General features: G+C 44.6%; 1 protein-coding gene across 6 annotated transcripts in view; it reads right to left on the bottom strand.

Annotated features, from left to right (window-relative positions):
• LOC115092668 (actin filament-associated protein 1-like 2) overlaps positions 1-20,713 on the bottom strand; it is a 62,149-nt gene that overhangs the window by 9,515 nt on the left and 31,921 nt on the right. For 2 of the 6 annotated variants that reach the window (XM_029603841.1, XM_029603846.1), the window contains exons 5-9: positions 17,351-17,441; positions 14,207-14,415; positions 13,046-13,222; positions 12,356-12,448; positions 11,439-11,523 (exon numbers count right to left, since the gene is read on the bottom strand). In XM_029603841.1, coding sequence (XP_029459701.1) covers positions 11,439-11,523; positions 12,356-12,448; positions 13,046-13,222; positions 14,207-14,415; positions 17,351-17,441 — 655 coding nt within the window. The remainder of the gene's footprint in view (positions 1-11,438; positions 11,524-12,355; positions 12,449-13,045; positions 13,223-14,206; positions 14,416-17,350; positions 17,442-20,713) is intronic. The other 4 variants (XM_029603842.1, XM_029603844.1, XM_029603845.1 and 1 more) reach the window with 4 other exon arrangements.

The following is a 20,713-nucleotide window of genomic DNA, read 5'->3' on the forward strand; positions in this document are numbered from 1 at the left end:
TCCAATATCAGTAATCTCTGTCTCCTGCATCGGCGGACATATGAAGAGGATGGAGCTCCCAGAGTCAGAATGAGGCCCCAGCTTGACTGAGTCCTTGTTGCTCCTGGGACAACTACCAATTTCCCAGGCTCTGCCCTGGTTGAGCTCCTGGAAGTTTGGCCCAGCACCCTTGGGGGTCTGTGCAATCTCCAGAGAATGACAGTGGTCATAGTACCCTTTGGGGTCTGCATTGCCTCCAGAGAGTGGTTCCTGAATGTTCAGGAGCCTGGCAGTCCCTCCAAAAAAGAGGAGGCTTGCAAAACTCTCTCCACCCTGGCTCCTTTCTCTCATTCTCTCACAGGTGAAGAAGCAGCAGAAGTAAATAGAAGCCAGGTCTGCTATCAGTAGGCAATGGCTTTCTGGAGATGGTGAGCAGCAGCTATGTTGTTTTTCTTGTGAAATATGTATATGGCCAAGAGAGAGAGAGAAACCAACAGCTAAGCATGCTCATTTACCGCAGGGGAAGGGAAGTTTAACCCCCTACAGTTAGGCTGTTGTCCTGGTTGTTTCTGTCAGACATCAAATGGTGGAAGCCCCAACCATCAAAGAGTGTCCATCAGGATGAAGCAAGCAAGGTTATTCATCCTTGCTTGTATAAACTTTGAAAGTTTTGAATCTAGATGCAAGGTTTCTTCCAATGCAGTTATTACGAAACATGGACCATGTCACGGGTGTGTTTACCTGCAGTGAAAACTGGCTGTCTCTTAACACATCACAAAGAAGCCCAGTATAAGGTCAAGGTCAACAAGGAAGAATCTCAACCAGTCACCTGCAACTTAGGAGTCCCACAAGGATCGTCACTTTCTCCAACCTTATTCAATATTTACCTTCTACCACTTTGCCAGCTCCTCATCAACCTAAATCTCATCCACTACTTATACGCAGACGATGTTCAGATACTGATTCCAATTACTGAATCTCTCCAAAAAACTCTGGACTTCTGGAACTCTTGCCAACAAGCCATCAACAACTTACTCACTAGCCTCAACTTGATCCTTAATCAAAACAAAACAGAATATCTCCTCATCTCCCAAAACGGAACCTACACACTTCCAAGTACCATCATGTCTACTCAATTAACAATGACCCCACAAGTCAGAAATCTAGGAGTTATACTTGACAACCAAATGAATTACAGATCACTCATAAATAACATCGTAAAGGATGGATTCTTCAAATTACAAGTCTTAAAAAGACTGAGACCTCTCCTACATTTTAAAGACTTCCGATTAGTTCTACAAGCAATCATTCTCACGAAAATAGATTACTGCAACTCACTTCTACTGGGTCTCCCTGCCAACGCCATAAAACCGCTACAGATGCTGCAAAACGCTGCAGCAAGGATCTTAACCAAGTCCAACAAAAGAGACCACATCTCACCCATCTTAAAAAGCCTACACTGGCTTCCCGTCAAATTCAGAATACTTTTCAAAGTGCTCTCAGTAACCCACAAGGCACTACACAACCTGGCACCACTCGAGCTCAAATTCCCTCTCCAACTCCACACCTCTACCAGACCAGTGAGACAAGCCTACAAAAACAACCTTCAAATCCCACCGATGAAGTCAGCATTAAGTAAAAGAGCTTTCTCCACAGCTGGTCCTAAACTCTGGAACACTCTCCCGTCAGATCTCAGATCAGTGCAATGCTCAACTACATTTAAAAAAAGACTCAAGACTTGGTTATTCAATCAAGCTTTCCCATAACAGCAACCTGCGGAATATCCCTGCCAATGATCCCCTCCATGGTAACACGCTAGAGAACTATATAGATCTTCTCGAGAAATCACATGATCTTTGGCAGTCTAATATCAAGACCCAACTTTATACCTACCACCTGTTTATCTAGCCTACATTAGGCACCGTACCTTTTAATTATGTTATTAACCCCATATATCGTAATCCAAGTTAATTCGACCTGTTCATTGTAAGACATTTACTTGTCATTGTTATTGTTTAGAATGTAAACCGAATTGATCAATAATTCTGTTATTGGAAAGTCGGTATAGAAAAATGCTAAATAAATAAATAAATGATTATAAAGCTTTGAGAAACCAATTGGATATTTGAATTGCTTTGACCCTCCTTCTACCTATTGATGAACACTGGTTGTTTCTGTGGCTTGTCTGTAATGCTGGTGTAACTTTGCTACATATATGTTCATAGTATGATACCTTTATGAAATTTACCAAGTTCAGCTGGAGCAAGGCCTATAAGAACTACTGCAGACATTATTCAGTGTGAGTTTCCAAACTGTTGACAATATGATGGTTAACTTTTAAACAGGTGCGCATGTTTGCCAGCTCATGCCAAGGGACGCAGCCATTTAATAACATACGTGCGTATATGCATGCATGGTACAGAATAGGCTGAATTTGCAGTGCAATTTTAAATAGATGCACGCCTTTGCGGGCAAAATGCCACTTCTACAATGTAAGTGGGGGGATTTTAGTAGACGTGCGCCGAGGCAATTACCAATTTTCCCACTTTGTTCCCAGTTCACCCAGGTAAGGGATAGGACTTCCTAACTCCCCTAGTTAAATAGCCGCCCTTTTTTCCCAAATTGCATTAGGGCCCTAACACGCAATAAAACACACATTATTTATCCCGTCGTGTGTTTGTATGCAAATTTGATAATGAGTATGCAACAGGTAACTTTTTATGCAAATGAGGGACTTTATCGCATCTTTTTTGTGCATTAAGAGTGGAAAAATAGTTTTTATCACGGGATAGGCGCTGTTATCGTGGATCGCAGCTGTTATGGCAGCTAATATCGGGAGAGCTAAAACGAGGGCTTTTCTCAGACACACTTAATTGGCCCTGCTGGGTCAAAAAAAAAATACCTTTTCTTACCTATCCTTTCTTCCTAAATCTTCTGTTAGAGGGAAGTGTAATAATAGTGGGAAACTGGCTGGCTCACTGGTCCATTTACGTGATGGAAGCAGGAGTTGCGTGCACATGTGTGTGTACATGTCAAATAGGGCGCACGTGTAGGAGCTTTCAGCCTATTTGATATCATGCGCACATGTACACGTGTATGTAATGCAGTAGCTGCAGCCATTATAACATAGGCATGTATATGAACGCGTGTCATCAAATGGGCTGAAAGCTTCTACACGTGCACCCTATTAGATATGTACGCGCACATGTGCACACAAATCCCGCTTCCATCACGTAAATGGGGGGGATGGGATGGGGGTTATGTGGATTTGTTCTGGGCAGCAAGGGCTAGGGTTGAGAGGAAAAAGAAAGTGAAAATGGCACATTTTATAGTTTTTCTGATTTACCTTTGGAGTGCATAAGAGACATTGCACTCTGAAGTTTTGTGTATTTGGTAACTTTGGTTAATAAAAAGTTTTACACTAAAAGGGATACGTGCCGATGCCATTTCCATTTGCCTAATCACATCCCTTTTTTTCATGGCCGCTAATATGCCATATTCCCATGATAAATATAGCAATTTGATGAATCTAGGCCTTAGAGCTTGTAAGTCTTTAATTAACAACAGCCCCACTATATGTGTTACGGTGCTGCAGAGATAAAATTTTCTGGATGCTGGGAAGGTCTGTTGGTGCGTTAAGAGTGGCTCAAACAATTGCCTCCTATTACTTACGTGCATTAGCACAATACCCTTGAGTAGAGCTTGTAGCTTAATGGGTTAAAGCACTGATCTAGTAAACAGAGCTAACAGCAAGAAATCTGTTTAAAAAAAAAACCCCTTATGAACCTTACATACATGACCCCCTACCCCACCCTCTCCCCTTACTTCCATCACCCCTCTACCCCACCACCTACCACTCCCCTTTCCCTACTCCTCCTCCTCCCAACCCAACAACCCCATCCTCCTCCTACCCCTCCATCTCCGCCTACTCACCTACCACATTATAAATAATTAAAGAACCTATTCTCTCTTCAACCCTCCTTAAGAACTACCTCTCCTTACCCACCCTTGATACCTATCAACTTGTGAATAGTTAAATAACCTTATCTCTCCTACTCTCCTCAAGAGTTTATCATGTATCCTCCTCATAATCCACCTATCCTAAACTGAATTAGTTGTCATAATGTTTATATACTCTAATTTATTGTAAAGCTAAATAATGTTTATCTATACTTATCTACTCTAAATTATTGTAAAGCCTGTTGCTACGTTACGTTACAATGTGAACCGAGGTGATGTTTTTGACGTGCCCCGGTATATAAAAAATTCTTAAATAAATAAATAAATAAAATAAAAAGAGCAGTAGCTAAAAAACTTAATTAACTCCAGCTGCAGGGCAAGACTGAGAATCCCTTCTACTAGGGGATGCCTAAATCAGGCTGCCTGCCCATACCCTGTGTTGTCCGGCAGGCCTAGCAGCCCCTAAAACAATAGTACATAACTTGCAGCTCTGCAGCGTTTCCGTGATAGCTTTCCCATAAGAGTTGGTAGTGCTCTGTGGATCCAAGCAAGTGTTCATCCCTGTAGGCTCCTCTTAAAGGGTAAGAAGCTGTCTGTGAAGCAAGCAGGGTTTTAGTCCTGCAGGCTTCTCTTGCCTGGTAATGCCCTGGCTGCAAAGCCAAGCAAGTACTCAGCTGGCAGGCTCCTGCCTGGTTTATGGAGTCTAACTCAGCAGGGTGTCTCAAGAGATCCTGTACCCTAAATTGTATTAGGGCAATACATAAGCCGTTAGTTAGCTATACAGAGACCTACACATCTTAGTCTCCCTGATTCTCTAAGGGATAACTGTTACCCCCCTAGGGACAGCAGCCAAGGGATCAAAGAAAAAAAATGTGTTTTTTCTGTGTAGAGCCTATCAAGCCCCTAGGTCTTCAGTGGAGCACAGAATCTGGGAGAGATTTACCCCAGGGGCCCTGGAGAAGGAGGGGGAGGTGTCATCAGATAAGGACAATCCCACCATGTTGTGCCTATTCCGGAAAGGGGCGCTGGCACTTTCACTTCCTTCTAGGGATGGCAGTTACTGCACTAAGGGCCTAATGGAAGAGGATCGTACCCTTCAGGACATTATGAAGCAACCATAGGCTCTCTCCTCACATAGCGCCATGAGGTGTATGGCACTTATAAACTGGAATACCACGGAAATAGGACATTGAAGGGACAGGGTTTTAAACAAAAGCCACCCGAGAATGCAGCAAGAGTGGAATGACCTCAACATTCCCTCAGTTGATGCCTTGGTCCTGGCAGATCGAAAAAAGTTAGGAGAGGATATTGGTTTTGGGACTTCCATATTCACATCCAGACATTCCATCAGAACTGAAGGTCCTAGATATCGGGTGAACTCTCAGACAAGGTACCATAGCAGCGACATGGGCAAGGGGACAGTAGCCACTTGCGCTAGGGCAGGAAGTAGCTTGGCTGCTCAAGTGGGTGGAGTGCCTCTCCTGCAGCCTATACATCAAGGAAAAGAAACCCTACAAGTCAGATTTCCCAGCAGGCTGGGACCAGATGTTGGGACACTAGGGCCAAGAGCATTTCATATGATAGTTAAGGCAGTAGGGGTTTCTGCATGCAGACCTAATGGCAACATGGTGAACATCAAAGCAGATATGTTCTGCAGTTATAGGGCAGAGCCAGGGGCAAGAGGCAGACAGACTGGTTAAACATTTGACAGTTGGGATTCAATGCTAAGAACTGCAGTCACGCATCTGGGTTGCAGTAATCCAAAAGAACTGTATGCGATGGGGTGTGAAAGACTAATGTGAAAGGACTTGGGGTGATAAGTGTCTGGCAATCTGAAGGCGGCGAAGCAATGTGACAGGGCGATAACTAAAGCCAGAAGAATGCTGGGCTGCACAGAGAGAGGAATAACCCATAAAAAAAAAGGAGGTGGTGAGGCCTTACCTGGTGTACTGTGTTCAGTTCTAGAGACCATATCTAAAAAAGGATAGAGACAGGATGGAGGCAGTCCAGAGAAGGGTAACCAAAATGGTGTGGGGTCTGTATTGGAAGACTTATGAGGAGAGACTGAAGGATCTGAACATGTACACCCAGCATTAAAAGGAAACAGTAGAACTAGGAGTCAAGAAATGAAACTCCAAGGGGGAAGATTCAGAATTAACATAAGGAAATATTTCTTCATGGAGAGGGTGATGGATGTCCACAATTTCTTCCAGGAGAGATGGTGAGGATGAAAACAGTAAACAAATTTGAAAGGGAATGGGATAAACACTGTGGAACCCTAAAGGCTTGAGGATGGTAATGATGAAAAGGAGGCATGGGGTTAACCTGCACAGAGCAGCAGTTACTACCCTTAACAGACGGCATAGGGGATTACTACCTTTAACCAATTAGCCTTGATGCTTTTGACGCAACTGCAACATCACTCTCTGCTTTCACAGTGGCGGAGGAAAGGGGCATTGTATTCTGATGACAGCCAAAGCTGGGCCCCGACGTTTACAGTCTGGGATACTGATATGCTGACATTAGGGATAAATCACGAAAAAATAAGGATTCAGCTATGAAAAAGGAACTCCGTGAAAAGAACTGTCTAGCAACCGCAGCTGAATCCTTATTTTTTCGTGATTGATTCTTATTTTCAGCTGTTTTTGGGTTATACAATAGTGACATTAGGGATAAAGCATAGGACTGCTTCTATGGCCAAGATCAAAAGCAAAGCACGTTCAAGCAGCATTGTCTGAATTATCAGGAAGGATGCTCATCACATAAAAATGTTGCTAACAGTAATTTGTTATGGGTTAGACAGTTGCTTGGTTTTGATTGTAAATATTACTATTCTTAACATAAGGCATGGGGGTAACCTGCATGGAGCAGCAGTTACTACCCTTAACAGACACATGGGGGTAACCTGCACAGAGTGCAGTTACTACCATAAGAAATTTGCTGAGCTGACTGGATGGACCGATCAGTTGTTTTCTGCAGACAATGCTATGTTACTATATGTACTCATGTGTCCCTGGCCAAGGCTTAACCTGCTCTAGGTCTCACCATGGCCACTTATAGGCTGGACAATAAAGAATGTGGTGGACCATCCATGTCTAGCTGGCCAAGAAGGCACTGGTTCACAAAGTTGACAGCTCCTGTATGAACCCCATAGTATCTGCCTAAGGAACGGAGCCTTATCTGGCATGATCCAGGCTTGAAGGGGGACCTGCTTTAAGTTGTTTCTGGTGATCTGGTCCTTGGAAAGGGGTTCCATCAAAAGGAAAGGCATTCTACCTCAGTAATTCCAATTAAATTAAAGGCACCGAAGTTCCGTGTCCCTAACCCATGTCAAGTTTGAAGATTTGTTTTTGAGTATTACTCCTCTAAGCAGGACCTTCCCTTCTAGAAAGCAATTGTCCCGTGGACTTTCCTACAAATGAGCCTGAACAAAGGGCTGGCACTTGGTCTTGTGAAGACCCAGGTAGCAGCCTTTGCATGCAATAGAGGTAGAGTTAAAGGCACCTTAGCAGAGCATCTGGAAATAAATTGTCTCCTGTGAGGGACAGTCCACATTATGCCATTATTCTGCCCAGTTGTACCCCAGCAGTATCTCAATAAGGCACTAAAGGCCTTCACAGACTGTCTTGTTGAGCCACTAAAATGGATTTCCATTAAGGACTTACTTCTGATAATTTGCCTCCTCGAAGGAATTGGTTTGGTTAAGACACATTTCAGAGCTGCAGGCTCTGTTCTGCAGAGAGCCTTATTTAAGAATGTCACAAGTTCAGTTTCATCATTTTTGCCCAAACTAGTATAAGCATTCTGTGGGAAGTAATCAAAATACCGTTCAGCTTTCAGCTGTAGGGCTATTAGGAGAAAATAACAATCTGCAACTATTAGGGGTACATCGGGTTCTCTTGATATACCTGAAGGAAGTAGCCCATGTTTCTAGGAGAACAGACAAGCTGGTCGTGGTACTTGGTGGCTACCGAAAAGGGGAGGCGGACTCAAAGGCCATAATAGCCAGAGGGATCAAGGCAGAATCAATGGCCTGCCTATTTCTCAGGTTAGCTGCCCCTGTCACCTGCCCCTCTTCACGCTACAATGGCACAAGCCTCATCCTGGGCAGAGGCAGCTTGGTCTCACTGGAAGGAATTTGCAAGGGAGCAGCCTGGTCATCTTTACACCCTCATGGTGAACACTGTAAGTTGGGTACACGGGCCAAGGCAGATGCTGCCATCCTCCCTCATGTAATGGACTGATCTAGCAGACAAAAAGGAAAGTTTAAATTATACTTAGGAAAAAGAAAAGAACATAAGAAAATGCCATACTGGCATCAAGCCCAGCATCCCGTTTCCAACAGTGGCCAATCCAGGCCACAAGAACCTGGCAAGTACCCAAAAACCAAGTCCATTCCATGTTACCATTGCTAATGGCAGTGGCTATTCTCTAAGTGAAAATAGCAGGTAATGGACTTCTCCTCCAAGAACTTATCCAATCCTTTTTTAAACACAGCTATACTAACTGCACTAACCACATCCTCTGGCAACAAATTCCAGAGTTTAATTGTGCGTTGAGTAAAAAAGAACCTTCTCCGATTAGTTTTAAATGTGCCCCATACTAACTTCATGGAGTGCCCCCTAGTCTTTCTACTATCCGAAAGAGTAAATAACCAATTCACATCTACCCGTTCTAGACCTCTCATGATTTTAAACACCTCTATCATATCCCCCCTCAGTCGTCTCTTCTCCAAGCTGAAAAGTCCTAACCTCTTTAGTCTTTCCTCATAGGGGAGCTGTTCCATTCCCCATATCATTTTGGTAGCCCTTCTCTGTACCTTCTCCATCGCAATTATATCTTTTTTGAGATGTGGCGACCAGAATTGTACACAGTATTCAAGATGCGGTCTCACCATGGAGCGATACAGAGACATTATGACATTTTCCGTTTTATTCACCATTCCCTTTCTAATAATTCCCAACATTCTGTTTGCTTTTTTGACTGCCGCAGCACACTGTACCTACGATTTCAATGTGTTATCCACTATGACACCTAGATCTCTTTCTTGGGTTGTAGCACTTAATATGGAACCCAACATTGTGCAATTATAGCATGGGTTATTTTTCCCTATATGCATCACCTTGCACTTATCCACATTAAATTTCATCTGCCATTTGAATGCCCAATTTTCCAGTCTCACAAGGTCTTCCTGCAATTTATCACAATCTGCTTGTGATTTAACTACTCTGAACAATTTTGTGTCATCTGCGAATTTGATTATCTCACTCGTCGTATTTCTTTCCAGATCATTTATAAATATATTGAAAAGTAAGGGTCCCAATACAGATCCCTGAGGCACTCCACTGTCCACTCCCTTCCACTGAGAAAATTGCCCATTTAATCCTACTCTCTATTTCCTGTCTTTTAGCCAGTTTGCAATCCACGAAAGGACATCGCCACCTATCCCATGACTTTTTACTTTTCCTAGAAGCCTCTCATGAGGAACTTTGTCAAACACCTTCTAAAAATCCAAGTATACTATATCTACCGGTTCACCTTTATCCACATGTTTATTAACTCCTTCAAAAAAGTGAAGCAGATTTGTGAGGCAAGACTTGCCCTGGGTAAAGCCATGCTGACTTTGTTCCATTAAACCATGTCTTTCTATATGTTCTGTGATTCTGATGTTTAGAATACTTTCCACTATTTTTCCTGGCACTGAAGTCAGGCTAACCGGTCTGAATCACTACAGGCTGCCTCACTCTTCCTCTGCTTCCCACAGAGACTGTACCCTCACATGTTGGGCCTGCAGAGGAGCCGTGGCAGCAGGTCCCACACGTGCGGCACTTTATGAGGCCCTCCATGCTTCCCCTTCCCTTGGGGCTCTCGCAGAACAGCCACTGGAATCCAAGGCAGACCATGCAGTCGATCCTTCCCTCCCTTTTTTTAAAATAACTTGATTGGCTCTCCTGCTCAGTGCAAAGACCCCTTAAACAGGAAGGAAACAGGACCAGAGCCCACAATACTGGAGGAGGCCGGGACAGAGGGGGAAAAGAAGAAATCAACAGGCCACAGCCCCAAAAGGAGAATTTTAACCTGCAACTGGTTAAACAAAACAAAATTATTGATCATATAGATAGACAAGACTTAATGGGCAAGAGGTCAACATGTTTTTATTAAAGGGACATCTTGCCCTACAGATCTATTAGATTTTTTTGAGCATGTACATAAACTTGTAGATAAAGTTGAGTTGCTTGATATAGTGTATTTGGACTTTCAGATGGTATTTGACAGGCCTCAAGTGAAAACTGGACAAGTCTATAAAGTAATACTGCAAGAAGCTCATATTATTTAAGGTGATCAGTTTCATAAAGCATGCAAAGCTAGAAAGGATTACCAGCCATGTGACCTATACCATCCCCAACAGGCCACGGACTGCACGAGATTGCATTCGGCCAAACCAGGAGCCCACATTGTCATGTTCCTGGCCTGGCTTGGCCTGCCCAATCAAAATTATTGAAAATTGTTAAAACAGCAGTAGATTGTGAGACTAAGAGACTGGGCGCCTGAATGTCAGATACAATTTAATGTGGAAAAGTGCAAAGTGATGCACATAGGACAGGGATGGCTAATTCCAGTCTGTGAGAGCCACAAATAGGCCAGGTTTTCAGGATATTCAGAATGAATATGCATGAGATAGATTTGCATGCACTACCTCCATTGTATGCAAATCCATCTCATGCATATTCATTGTGGATAGTTTGGAAAACATCACTTGTTTGAGGTTCTTGTAACCAGAGTTGGTCACCCCTGACATAAGGAAAACTAATTCCAACTACATAGGCACAGCTACAGATGGGCCCAGCTTTTCTTGCTGTCACAAGCACATAGCTACTGATAAGTTCAGCTCCTATCACGCTGCAGGTGCACAACTACTGATGGACTCAGTTCCTATCACTGTCAAAGACACACAGCTACTCACTGGCCCTGCATCTCCCATTGTTTCAGGCACACAGCTGTAGACACTCCCAGCCCCTACCGCCATCACAGGTATGCAACTTTAACTTTAAAAAAGGAGACTAGGATAAAATGAGGAAATTAGAAAAAAAACTAAAAGGAGGGGCTGCAAAACTTAAAAGTTTGCATGTGGTATGGACACTGTTTAGAAACACCATCTTGAAAGCTCAGACTAAATGTATACCATGCATTAGAAAGAAGACTAAACGACACTGCAAGCATGATTAAACGGTGAGGTGAAAGAAGCTATTAAAGCCAAGAGGACAGCCTTCAGAAACTGTAAGGTGGATTCAAATGAAGAAACGAAGAAAGATCATATACACTGGCAAGTTAGATGTCAAGCATTAATAAAGCAGGCCAAAAGAGAATCTGTAAAGAAGCTTGCCACTCTTCTACGATAAATCCTGATTCCAGACCCCATATGGTCATGCCACAGCTGAAAACAGCTTACTTGACACAGCCCCACACACACACACACATTTACATGTATGCAGACTCGCCTTTACCCAGCTCTTTGGTGAGAGGCAGGGGCTGGGTCAAGGTGTTCTCCTCCTTTGATTCTGAGCTTGGACAGCTACTCTTAATCTAGAAAATGAAAAAGCTGATTGGTATGCCTGATGATGAGATAGGAATCCCTCAGATCATGCTATGAGTCACTTATAAGAAACCAGATCTGCTCCCCCCCCCCCCCTCACACTGCACTATATAAAGTTCCTTATATGGAATAGAGAAGTCTTTATCTTCTTTACTGTTTAGGCATAGGAGGGGGAGTTTGAATCTTAATAATCTAATGAAGGGATCATCTCTGCTCAGCCCTCTTCTGGGCTTTCAATCTTTTACCAAGCTTTTCTTCTGGCAAGCAGGGCATCATTTTCTTTTTGCCTTAAAGTGATGTGTTACAGCCTCGTGTCTCCTCTTGCCCTTGTTATTCTGGATAAGAAAAAAAGCCACTATGCTAGGACACATACCTCTTTCTAGATAAGACCCGTTCCTCCCTGCGCCAGCCCTGTCAAGCAGGTAGTGCTTTTACACCTGCCCGGTGCCGGCGGATGAGATCCTGGGCAGAACCAGGCTCCTGTTCTGGGGAGTACGGATGTGCGAGGGTTTGAGCAGGCTCTGTATGGAGCTGTCCCCCTACTGGGTTCTCACTACCCTAAGGATCCCTTTCTCCAAAGGTGCCAGAGCATTTTGATTAAACTACAGCAGGCTAAATTAACTTTCTGAAAGGTCAGAAAAGAGAATACACTTTAATAATTTAGATGCAAAATCTTGGCTTTCAGCCCTCCAGGTTGAGTCAGTGAGTTGCTCACATGCAGTTACACAGTTCACAGTTGGTTTAGGTTGAATGAAGTCCAACCTTCAGGCAATAGGCTTCAGCTGCTCTTGCAGTGACCATCCTGGGCCCCTGGGTTCTTACCCTGTGTGAATTCCTCTTCCTGTCTGCAGTGGGTGGTACTGGGGAGTTGTTTGAAGATGGAGCCTGATGGAAACTTCTCCTTTTCTCTATCACCTGACAAACACATAGGAACGGTTACAGCTATATCTTGGTACTCACAGGGTGAACACCGAATCCACCTGCCTCTGGGGTGGGGAGACTATAGAGTATGATTGGAGAAGGGAATACCCGCCTGCATGCAAATAATTTTTCTGGCCCTCACACCTCCCCATCCATGAGGATAAGATGGGATGTTAGACAGCATGCACTACTTTCTGTCTCCTTCTGCATGTCCTGTACCAGGAAAGGTCTCAATATGGACATTTTTGGGAGGGATTAATGGTATTCAGCAATATCCCTGCATCTCCTGAACCCTTTCTGATGCAGATAATCAAGACACAGGGCAGTGCACTATAAGGCGGAGATTCAAAATGCTTCTGTGAAAGCTGCATGCAGGCCGCGTTTTCAGGATGTGCACAATGGACACTCATCAGATTTACTGTAACTACATATACTTAGGTCTGAGAACTAGGTGAGTTCACATAGCTTGGTCATCTGAAAATCCAGAGCCATCTGTGGCCCTTGAGATTCTGTATCTCCTGTCTGGGTTGAGTTTCCTGGCTAGCCTGTCTGGACACAAAGCTGACTGGCCAGCATGTGACATCTCCAAACCTTCCTCCATTCCTCCGCTTGCTCTTGGCTCTGGAAGCCTATGACCAGTGTCTCTGTAGCTCCCGCAATCTTCAGCTTGTACTGCACCTTCCTGCTACCCTTGGTTTTGTAGGTCACACAGCAACTGTGAAGGTCAAGCTCGAGGAGCGGCTGTTGATCTTTGGCAGATCTGTAACACTGCCGGCGGCAAAAGGGGAAGGAAAGTAGAACTTTAGGGGATGAACTGCATATAAAAAATTGGGATATGCATGCATAAGTAGCCTCTGCGTGCAGTAAGCAAATTTTCAGAAGGGTGGGAGTACACCTGTACTGTCACTGCCATCTGGAAAAATGTGTGTGCACAAAGGGAATTTTGAGGGCATTCCGGGTCACTGTTTGGAAGTTCATGCATATTTATGTATTTTATAACCAGAGTACACATATACATCATCAAGCATGCACACATGCTTTTGCACCTGTTAATCAAAGACACAGAAATTACCATAAATCTGACTTCTCTGTCTATAGTTTTGGGAAGGGGTGGGTCTGGAACAAGTGCAGGTGAACTGATGATGGTCTAGATCAACTGCTGTATGTCTCAGCAAACTGGTGTTTGAAAGTATGGGCACAAATAAGCAATTTCATAAGCGAGATACGTGCATGCATCAACCAACTTTATAAAATTCTTGCTTGTGCAATAACCTGAGGGTTATTACACCCACATGTTACAATTATTTAATGCATAAAATGTATGCATATACTTTTATAAAATAGCTGTGTAAGCTATGCGGATCCCTGCAATTAAAAAATGTGCGTGTGCTAAAACACCCGTGCATACTTTCAGGGCAGCAGTACAAGGTATTTTATAAGCTGTATGGCACCTACTGCACAGATTATAAAATGCAGGCGTAACTTTAAGCGCACTGATTTATGCGTATACATGCCGAATTACGCACTCTATTGAAAACTACCCTGTAGATTATTAGAGATGTAAAATTCTTCTCACAGTGGCTGACAAAGATGGAGGAAAGAGACATCTAGTGTTAGTCCATCTCCAGTAAGAGCTGGAGCTGGGTATTGTAGATGGGACTGTGTGTAAGAGCAGTAGGGGTATTCACACCAGCCTGGGATCAGTTTCTTCACAGGAAGATCATACACTCCTGGTTCCTGCACCAAACTTACCAGCAGAAAGTGATCTCGCACCAGGAACAGCTGCTTGGCCCACTGTCCCAGCCACTTTTTCCTCCAGAGGAAGCCACAAATTTGAGGCTCAGGGTCTGTGTGGGAGCTGCTGCTGGGTGGCCATTGGATATAGTGAGCCCGGTCCGTCACGCAGTCCTCCTCTTCACCGTACGACTCGTAGTGACTGCTGTCCGTGTCAACACTACCTGCTGGCAGATGAAGACCAGAAAACAGAAGGAAGAGATCATGGAGATGCCATTTGCTGTCCCCTTTATCCCTACACTGATCTGTCTTGTTCTCACTGTCCACATTAATCCTCCTCATGATCCCTCATGGTCTCCATTAACCCCACCCTGATCCCTCCATCCTCGCTGTTCTGATTATCCCTATTCCTGATCCTTCCCATCCTCACTGTTCTGATTAGCCCAATCCCTGATCCCTCCCATCCTCACTGTTCTGATTATCCCTATCCCTGATCCCTCCCATCGTCACTGTTCTGATGATCCCTATCCCTGATCCATCCCATCCTCACTGTCCACATTAACTCCACCCCAATCCCTCCATCCTCACTGTTCTGATTATCCCTATCCCTGATCCCTCTATCCTCACTGTTCAGATTATCCCTATCCCCGATCCCTCCCATCCTCAATGTTCTGATTATCCTTGTCCCCGATCCCTCCATCCTCACTGTTCTGATTATCCCTATCCCTGATCCCTCCCATCCTCACTGTTCTAATTATCCCTATCCCTGATCCCTCCCATCCTCACTGTTCTGATTATCCCTATCCCTGATCCTTCCCATCCTCACTGTTCTGATTATCCCTATCCCTGATCCCTCCCATCCTCAATGTTCTGATTATCCCTATCCCTGATCCCTCCATCCTCACTATTCTGATTATTATGTTTAGACATTATATTTAAGTCGCCGTTTCTTTTGTTTCATTGCCTTCTCCAGTTCTCCTCAGTTACACTGTCCTTTACCTCTGACTAGCCTAGCCCCAAGTTATCTACCCTGTTATATGTAATTTCTGCTTCAAGTGAATTGTTCTTGTTTAAGTTATACCCTTTGTTACATGTAAACCGATCTGATATGAAATTTTTCATGAAGGTCGGTATAGAAAAAAATGTTAAATAAATAAATAAATAAATAAATAAATAAATATCCCTGATCCCTCCCATCCTCAATGTTCTGATTATCCCTGTCCCCAATCCCTCCATCCTCACTGTTCTGATTATCCCTATCCCTGATCCCTCCCATCCTCACTGTTCAGATTATCCCTATCCCTGATCCCTCCCATCCTCACTGTTCTGATGATCCCTATCCCTGATCCCTTCCATCCTCACTGTCCACATTAACTCCACCCCGATCCCTCCCATCCTCACTGTTCTGATTAGCCCTATCCCTGATCCCTCCCATCCTCACTGTTCTGATTATCCCTATCCCTGATCCCTCCCATCCTCACTGTTCTGATGATCCCTATCCCTGATCCCTTCCATCCTCACTGTCCACATTAACTCCACCCCGATCCCTCCATCCTCACTGTTCTGATTATCCCTATCCCTGATCCCTCCATCCTCACTGTTCTGATTATCCCTGTCCCCGATCCCTCCATCCTCACTGTTCTGATTATCCCTATCCCTGATCCTTCCCATCCTCACTGTTCTGATTATCCCTATCCCTGATCCCTCCCATCCTCACTGTTCTGACTATCCCTATCCCTGATCCCTCTATCTTCACTGTTCAGACTATCCCTATCCCCGATCCCTCCATCCTCACTGTCCACATTAACTCCAGCCCTGATCCCTCCATCCTCACTGTTCTGATTATCCCTATCTCTGATCCCTCCCATCCTCACTGTTCTGATTATCCCTATCCCTGATCCCTCCATCCTCACTGTTTAGATTATTCCTATCCCTGATCCCTCCCACCCTCACTGTTCTGATTATCCCTATCCCTGATCCCTCTATCTTCACTGTTCAGACTATCCCTATCCCCGATCCCTCCATCCTCACTGTCCACATTAACTCCAGCCCTGATCCCTCCATCCTCACTGTTCTGATTATCCCTATCTCTGATCCCTCCCATCCTCACTGTTCTGATTATCCCTATCCCTGATCCCTCCATCCTCACTGTTTAGATTATTCCTATCCCTGATCCCTCCCACCCTCACTGTTCTGATTATCCCTATCCTTGATCCCTCCCAACCTCACTGTTCAGATTATCCCTATCCTTGATCCCTCCCAACCTCACTGTTCAGATTATCCCTATCCCTGATCCCTCCATCCTCACTGTTCTGATTATCCCTATCCCTGATTCCTTCCATCCTCAATGTTCTGATTATCCCTATCCCTGATCCCTCCCATCCTCGCTGTTCTGATTATCCCTATCCCTGATCCTTCCCATCCTCACTGTTCTGATTATCCCTATCCCTGATTCCTTCCATCCTCAATGTTCTGATTATCCCTATCCCTGATCCCTCATTCCTCACTGTTCTGATTATCCCTATCCCTGATCCCTCCCATCCTCACTGTTCTGATTTTATCCCTATCCCTGATCCCTCCCATCCTCACTGTTCTGATTATCCCTATCCCTGATCCCTCCCACCCTCACTGTTCTGATTATCCCTATCCTTGATCCCTCCCAACCTCAATGTTCTGATTATCCCTATCCCTGATCCCTCCCATCCTCGCTGTTCTGATTATCCCTATCCCTGATCCCTCCCATCCTCACTGTCTACATTAACTCCACCCCTGATCCCTCCATCCTCACTGTTCTGATGATCCCTATCCCTGATCCCTCCCATCCTCACTGTTCAGATTATCCCTATCCCTGATCCCTTCCATCCTCACTGTTCACATTAACTCCACCCCGATCCCTCCATCCTCACTGTTCTGATTATCCCTATCCCTGATCCTTCCCATCCTCACTGTTCTGATTATCCCTATCCCGGATCCCTCTATCCTCACTGTTCTGATTATCCCTATCCCTGATCCCTCCCATCCTCACTGTTCCCATCAGACAGTTACCTAGAGTGGATGAAGTTATTTGTGTGAAATAAGTTTACCTGTACTGCATATAGTTTAATCTATGTGGTGGTTTGACCTGTGCTGGATCCGTATTTACCTGTATTGGAGGGCGTTTACCTGACTTATGAAGGGAGATGGTACCTGTGCTGGACTGTGCTAAGGGATTCACAGGCTCTGCCTCTTCATAGGATTCTTCTGTTGCTTGCTCCTAGAGATAAAATGATAATTTAATTTAATTCACTGATTTATATTGCTCCTTGCGTGGTCTCACCACCTCTCCAAAGCAGATCGCAGACATAAATTGGCAAACAAAACAAAATAGAAAAAATTACTATATATATTTAGTTAAAACCCAAAGCAATAGACAAAATACATTTACAGAACTCAATCAATTAACATCCCCATCCAGCCTGAATCAATGAATCACCCATATCATCTAGACAGTCCAAATACAACAAACACAAGCATCCCTGACATCAAAAACTAAAAAGTGAACAACAGTCAAATAAATTACCAGAGACATTAAATTAATTTGGTTCCCTAGAAAGATGATAAATGATTCAGGTGGATCAGGCTGCCTTAAAAGCCTGATCTTGACTTTCGAGACTTGGCTGGGCTGAGTTGTACTGAGCAACACTGAGCTCTCATTACATAAGTTTTAAGAGTCTTTCAGACTTGGCTTCTTGCCCTGCAGATCTTTACAGACCTCACACTTAGTTCTAGCTGTGAACACAAGCTGATAACTGGAATGTTCTGCCTCAAACATCTTGACCTTCCAAGGAAAGAATGAATGAGAGAACCTCCACTGCAGGGGGTCAGGAAAGAGAGAGAGAGAGAGAGAGAGAGATTCCCCTGCACGGTGTGAGGAAAGAGAGAGAGCGCCTCCACTGCAAGATATGAAGAAGGAGAGAGCCAACACTGCAGGATGTGAAGAAGGGGAGAGCCTCCACTTCACTGTGGATGTCTCTCGAGGGAAGTATGTTGGGGAGAAATGTGAGAATGCAGCAAGGAACATATAGCGGTGTACAGAGGGTTGGGAGCTGTTCTTTCACATTCAAATAACTTTATTGGCATGACAATTTTACAAGTGTTGCCAACGTAATATACAGAATGATTAAAATAAAAAGGTAAGAAAAGAAAGGAACAAATTACAAATTGAGAATAAGTCACAAGAAAAGGAACACGTTATTGAGAGGACAGACCCTCTGGCAGACTAGATGGGCCATACAGTCTTTTTCTGCTGTCATGTTTCCATGTTTCTGTCAAGGACATGTCTCAGGTTTTGGTGCTGGTCCTATTCTCCCTGTTCAGGTTCCATTTCTGGCCCGCTGGCAGGATAACACATATTTTGCTGCTATAGCTGCTGTATCTCATCTTTCCCCAAGGATTATACAGAGTTTTTCCTTGTAATTCATTTGTGGGAAAGCTTTGATTTTCTCTCTCCGCTCTAAGAAATGTGCATCTCTGATATCTTTGTATTTTGCACAGCACAGGGAGGAATTGCATTTCTGTTTCTATTTCTCCAGTTTTGCATTGCATGCAGAGTCTGGCTTCCTGGGGTTTCCAGTTCAGTTTTTGTCTGCATCTTTCTATTTCTAGTCTGCGATCACTTGTCCTGTATTTAGAGAGGGTCTGCCTGGTTTCGTTGCATTTGTGGGTGAGGTGAGGTATTCTGCAAGTGTGTATTTTCTGTGTAGGGATCCCCAGCAATCCAGTTTATTCTGTTTTTCAGTTTGCTCCTCCCAATAGGGGGTGTATTGGTGTTCTAGGGCATGCTGCAATATTTTCATTGGTGCCTTTTTGAAGGCCGGGATGTAATTGTTTGCATTCTAGGTGTTAGTGCTGAATTGGTCTGGCAGGTTTACTACATAAGGTGCTGAGTGTGTTTTTTTTCCTGGGTCTTTTGTGCTGCTCCCTCTCTGCCTGTATCCAGATTTCTCCTTCCTTGCTGCAGGATTGATTGGCTCCTGGTCCAGAGTAAGCCACATGGGAAAATCATCTGCCTGGGCTTCCCTGTCTTTCAGGGAATTCAAGTTGGAATTATTTTGATTTGTTGTGATAGAAAGGAGGATAGGGGCAGGAATGTAGGGAAAGAGATGAATGGAAGGACTAAGTCATGCAGGATGGTTGAAGAGAAAGAAAGGAGAAAGCAGGAGAGGTAGGTAGAAATAGAGTTGAAGCCTGGAGGGATGAAAAGGGTAGACAGGGGGTTGGATGGGGTGAGGGATTATATTAGGAATAAACCCAGGGACAGCAACAAATCTGAATGGATTGAGGGACAGAGTGATGGTGTCACCAAGTCTTCTCCCTGTTGTGCCCTTGGGGATGGAGAGGAAGGAGAGACAAAGAGTACAGGACTATGAAAAGAAAAATCTCTGAAGGCAAACCCCATTTAAGGCATTGTGTCATGAAAGGTGGCAACAGACCAAAGAAACAGAATGGTTGCCAGATGTGATAGAATCTTCTCTGCCAAGCTAGCATAATGCATAGGAAAGATGGACAAAGAGGGAAGAGACCAGACGAGGGAAGGTGAGGAGAAGAAGGGGAAGAGACATAAATGGTAAAGACAGGAAGGGGGAAAGGAAATGAAAGTGAGCCAGGCAGGAAAACAAGGAGAAAAGGGAAGATGCCCCAGGATCTCTAAGATTTGGTACAAGGTATTCCCAGCATCTCAGGGCAATAAATCGTGTGCCTGACAGCTGCATAATCCTCTCAAGTATCCTTTTCATGAGTCTTGCCTGAACCAGTCAATGCCCTTGTATTGTGTAAATGAGGTTGACTTGAGGAGAACCTTCTGGAACTGCTGGCTCTGGTGTTCTTGGAACAGCAGGTCAGAAGGGAGCAGGGAACTAGAAGGAGAGCAAGCCAGGGTATTACGGCGAGAAGTCAGTGGTGGTAGAAAGAGGGGGATAAAATGTTGGGAAAGTGAACCCTTGAGCCGAGACAAGGTTGTTGCTACCTCCAGGCGGTGGCCCCTGGAGGTCCTCGGCATCGGGCGGCGGTTCTGGGAGCAAAGACCCAACAGGACCTTCACCTATATCAGCCCTCATTCCCCGCAGGTTGAGCCCTTGGGTACCAGGGCCAGCAGGAGTTAGGCGCGGGAACAGTAGGAGAGGATAGAGGCAGCGTCAGAGGAGTCCAGGTGTAGAAACTGGCAGCAATCAAGCAGAGTCGAGTACCAGGAAAGGAGTCAGGGCAGGCGGACATCAAGCAGAGTCAAGTACCAGGCAAGGAGTCAGAACTGAGAAAGCAATCCAAGGGACGAGGAGCAAGGCAGGAACCAGAGGCAAGGAACAGGAACCCTGGAACCAGGGATCAGGAACAAAGCAAGGCAGAGACAGGAACGCAGACACTACTCACACTCTCAGGAGAGCAGGACCTGTTGCTGAGGTGAATTGGAAGCAGAGGGGCAGGGTTTAAATACTCGCCTAGCCTAACGCCATCAGCCCCGGCCGCGGGGAACTTTCCCACCGCTGGCCC

Source organism: Rhinatrema bivittatum, chromosome 5 (genome assembly GCF_901001135.1).
Source record: "Rhinatrema bivittatum chromosome 5, aRhiBiv1.1, whole genome shotgun sequence".
NCBI lineage: Eukaryota > Metazoa > Chordata > Amphibia > Gymnophiona > Rhinatrematidae > Rhinatrema > Rhinatrema bivittatum.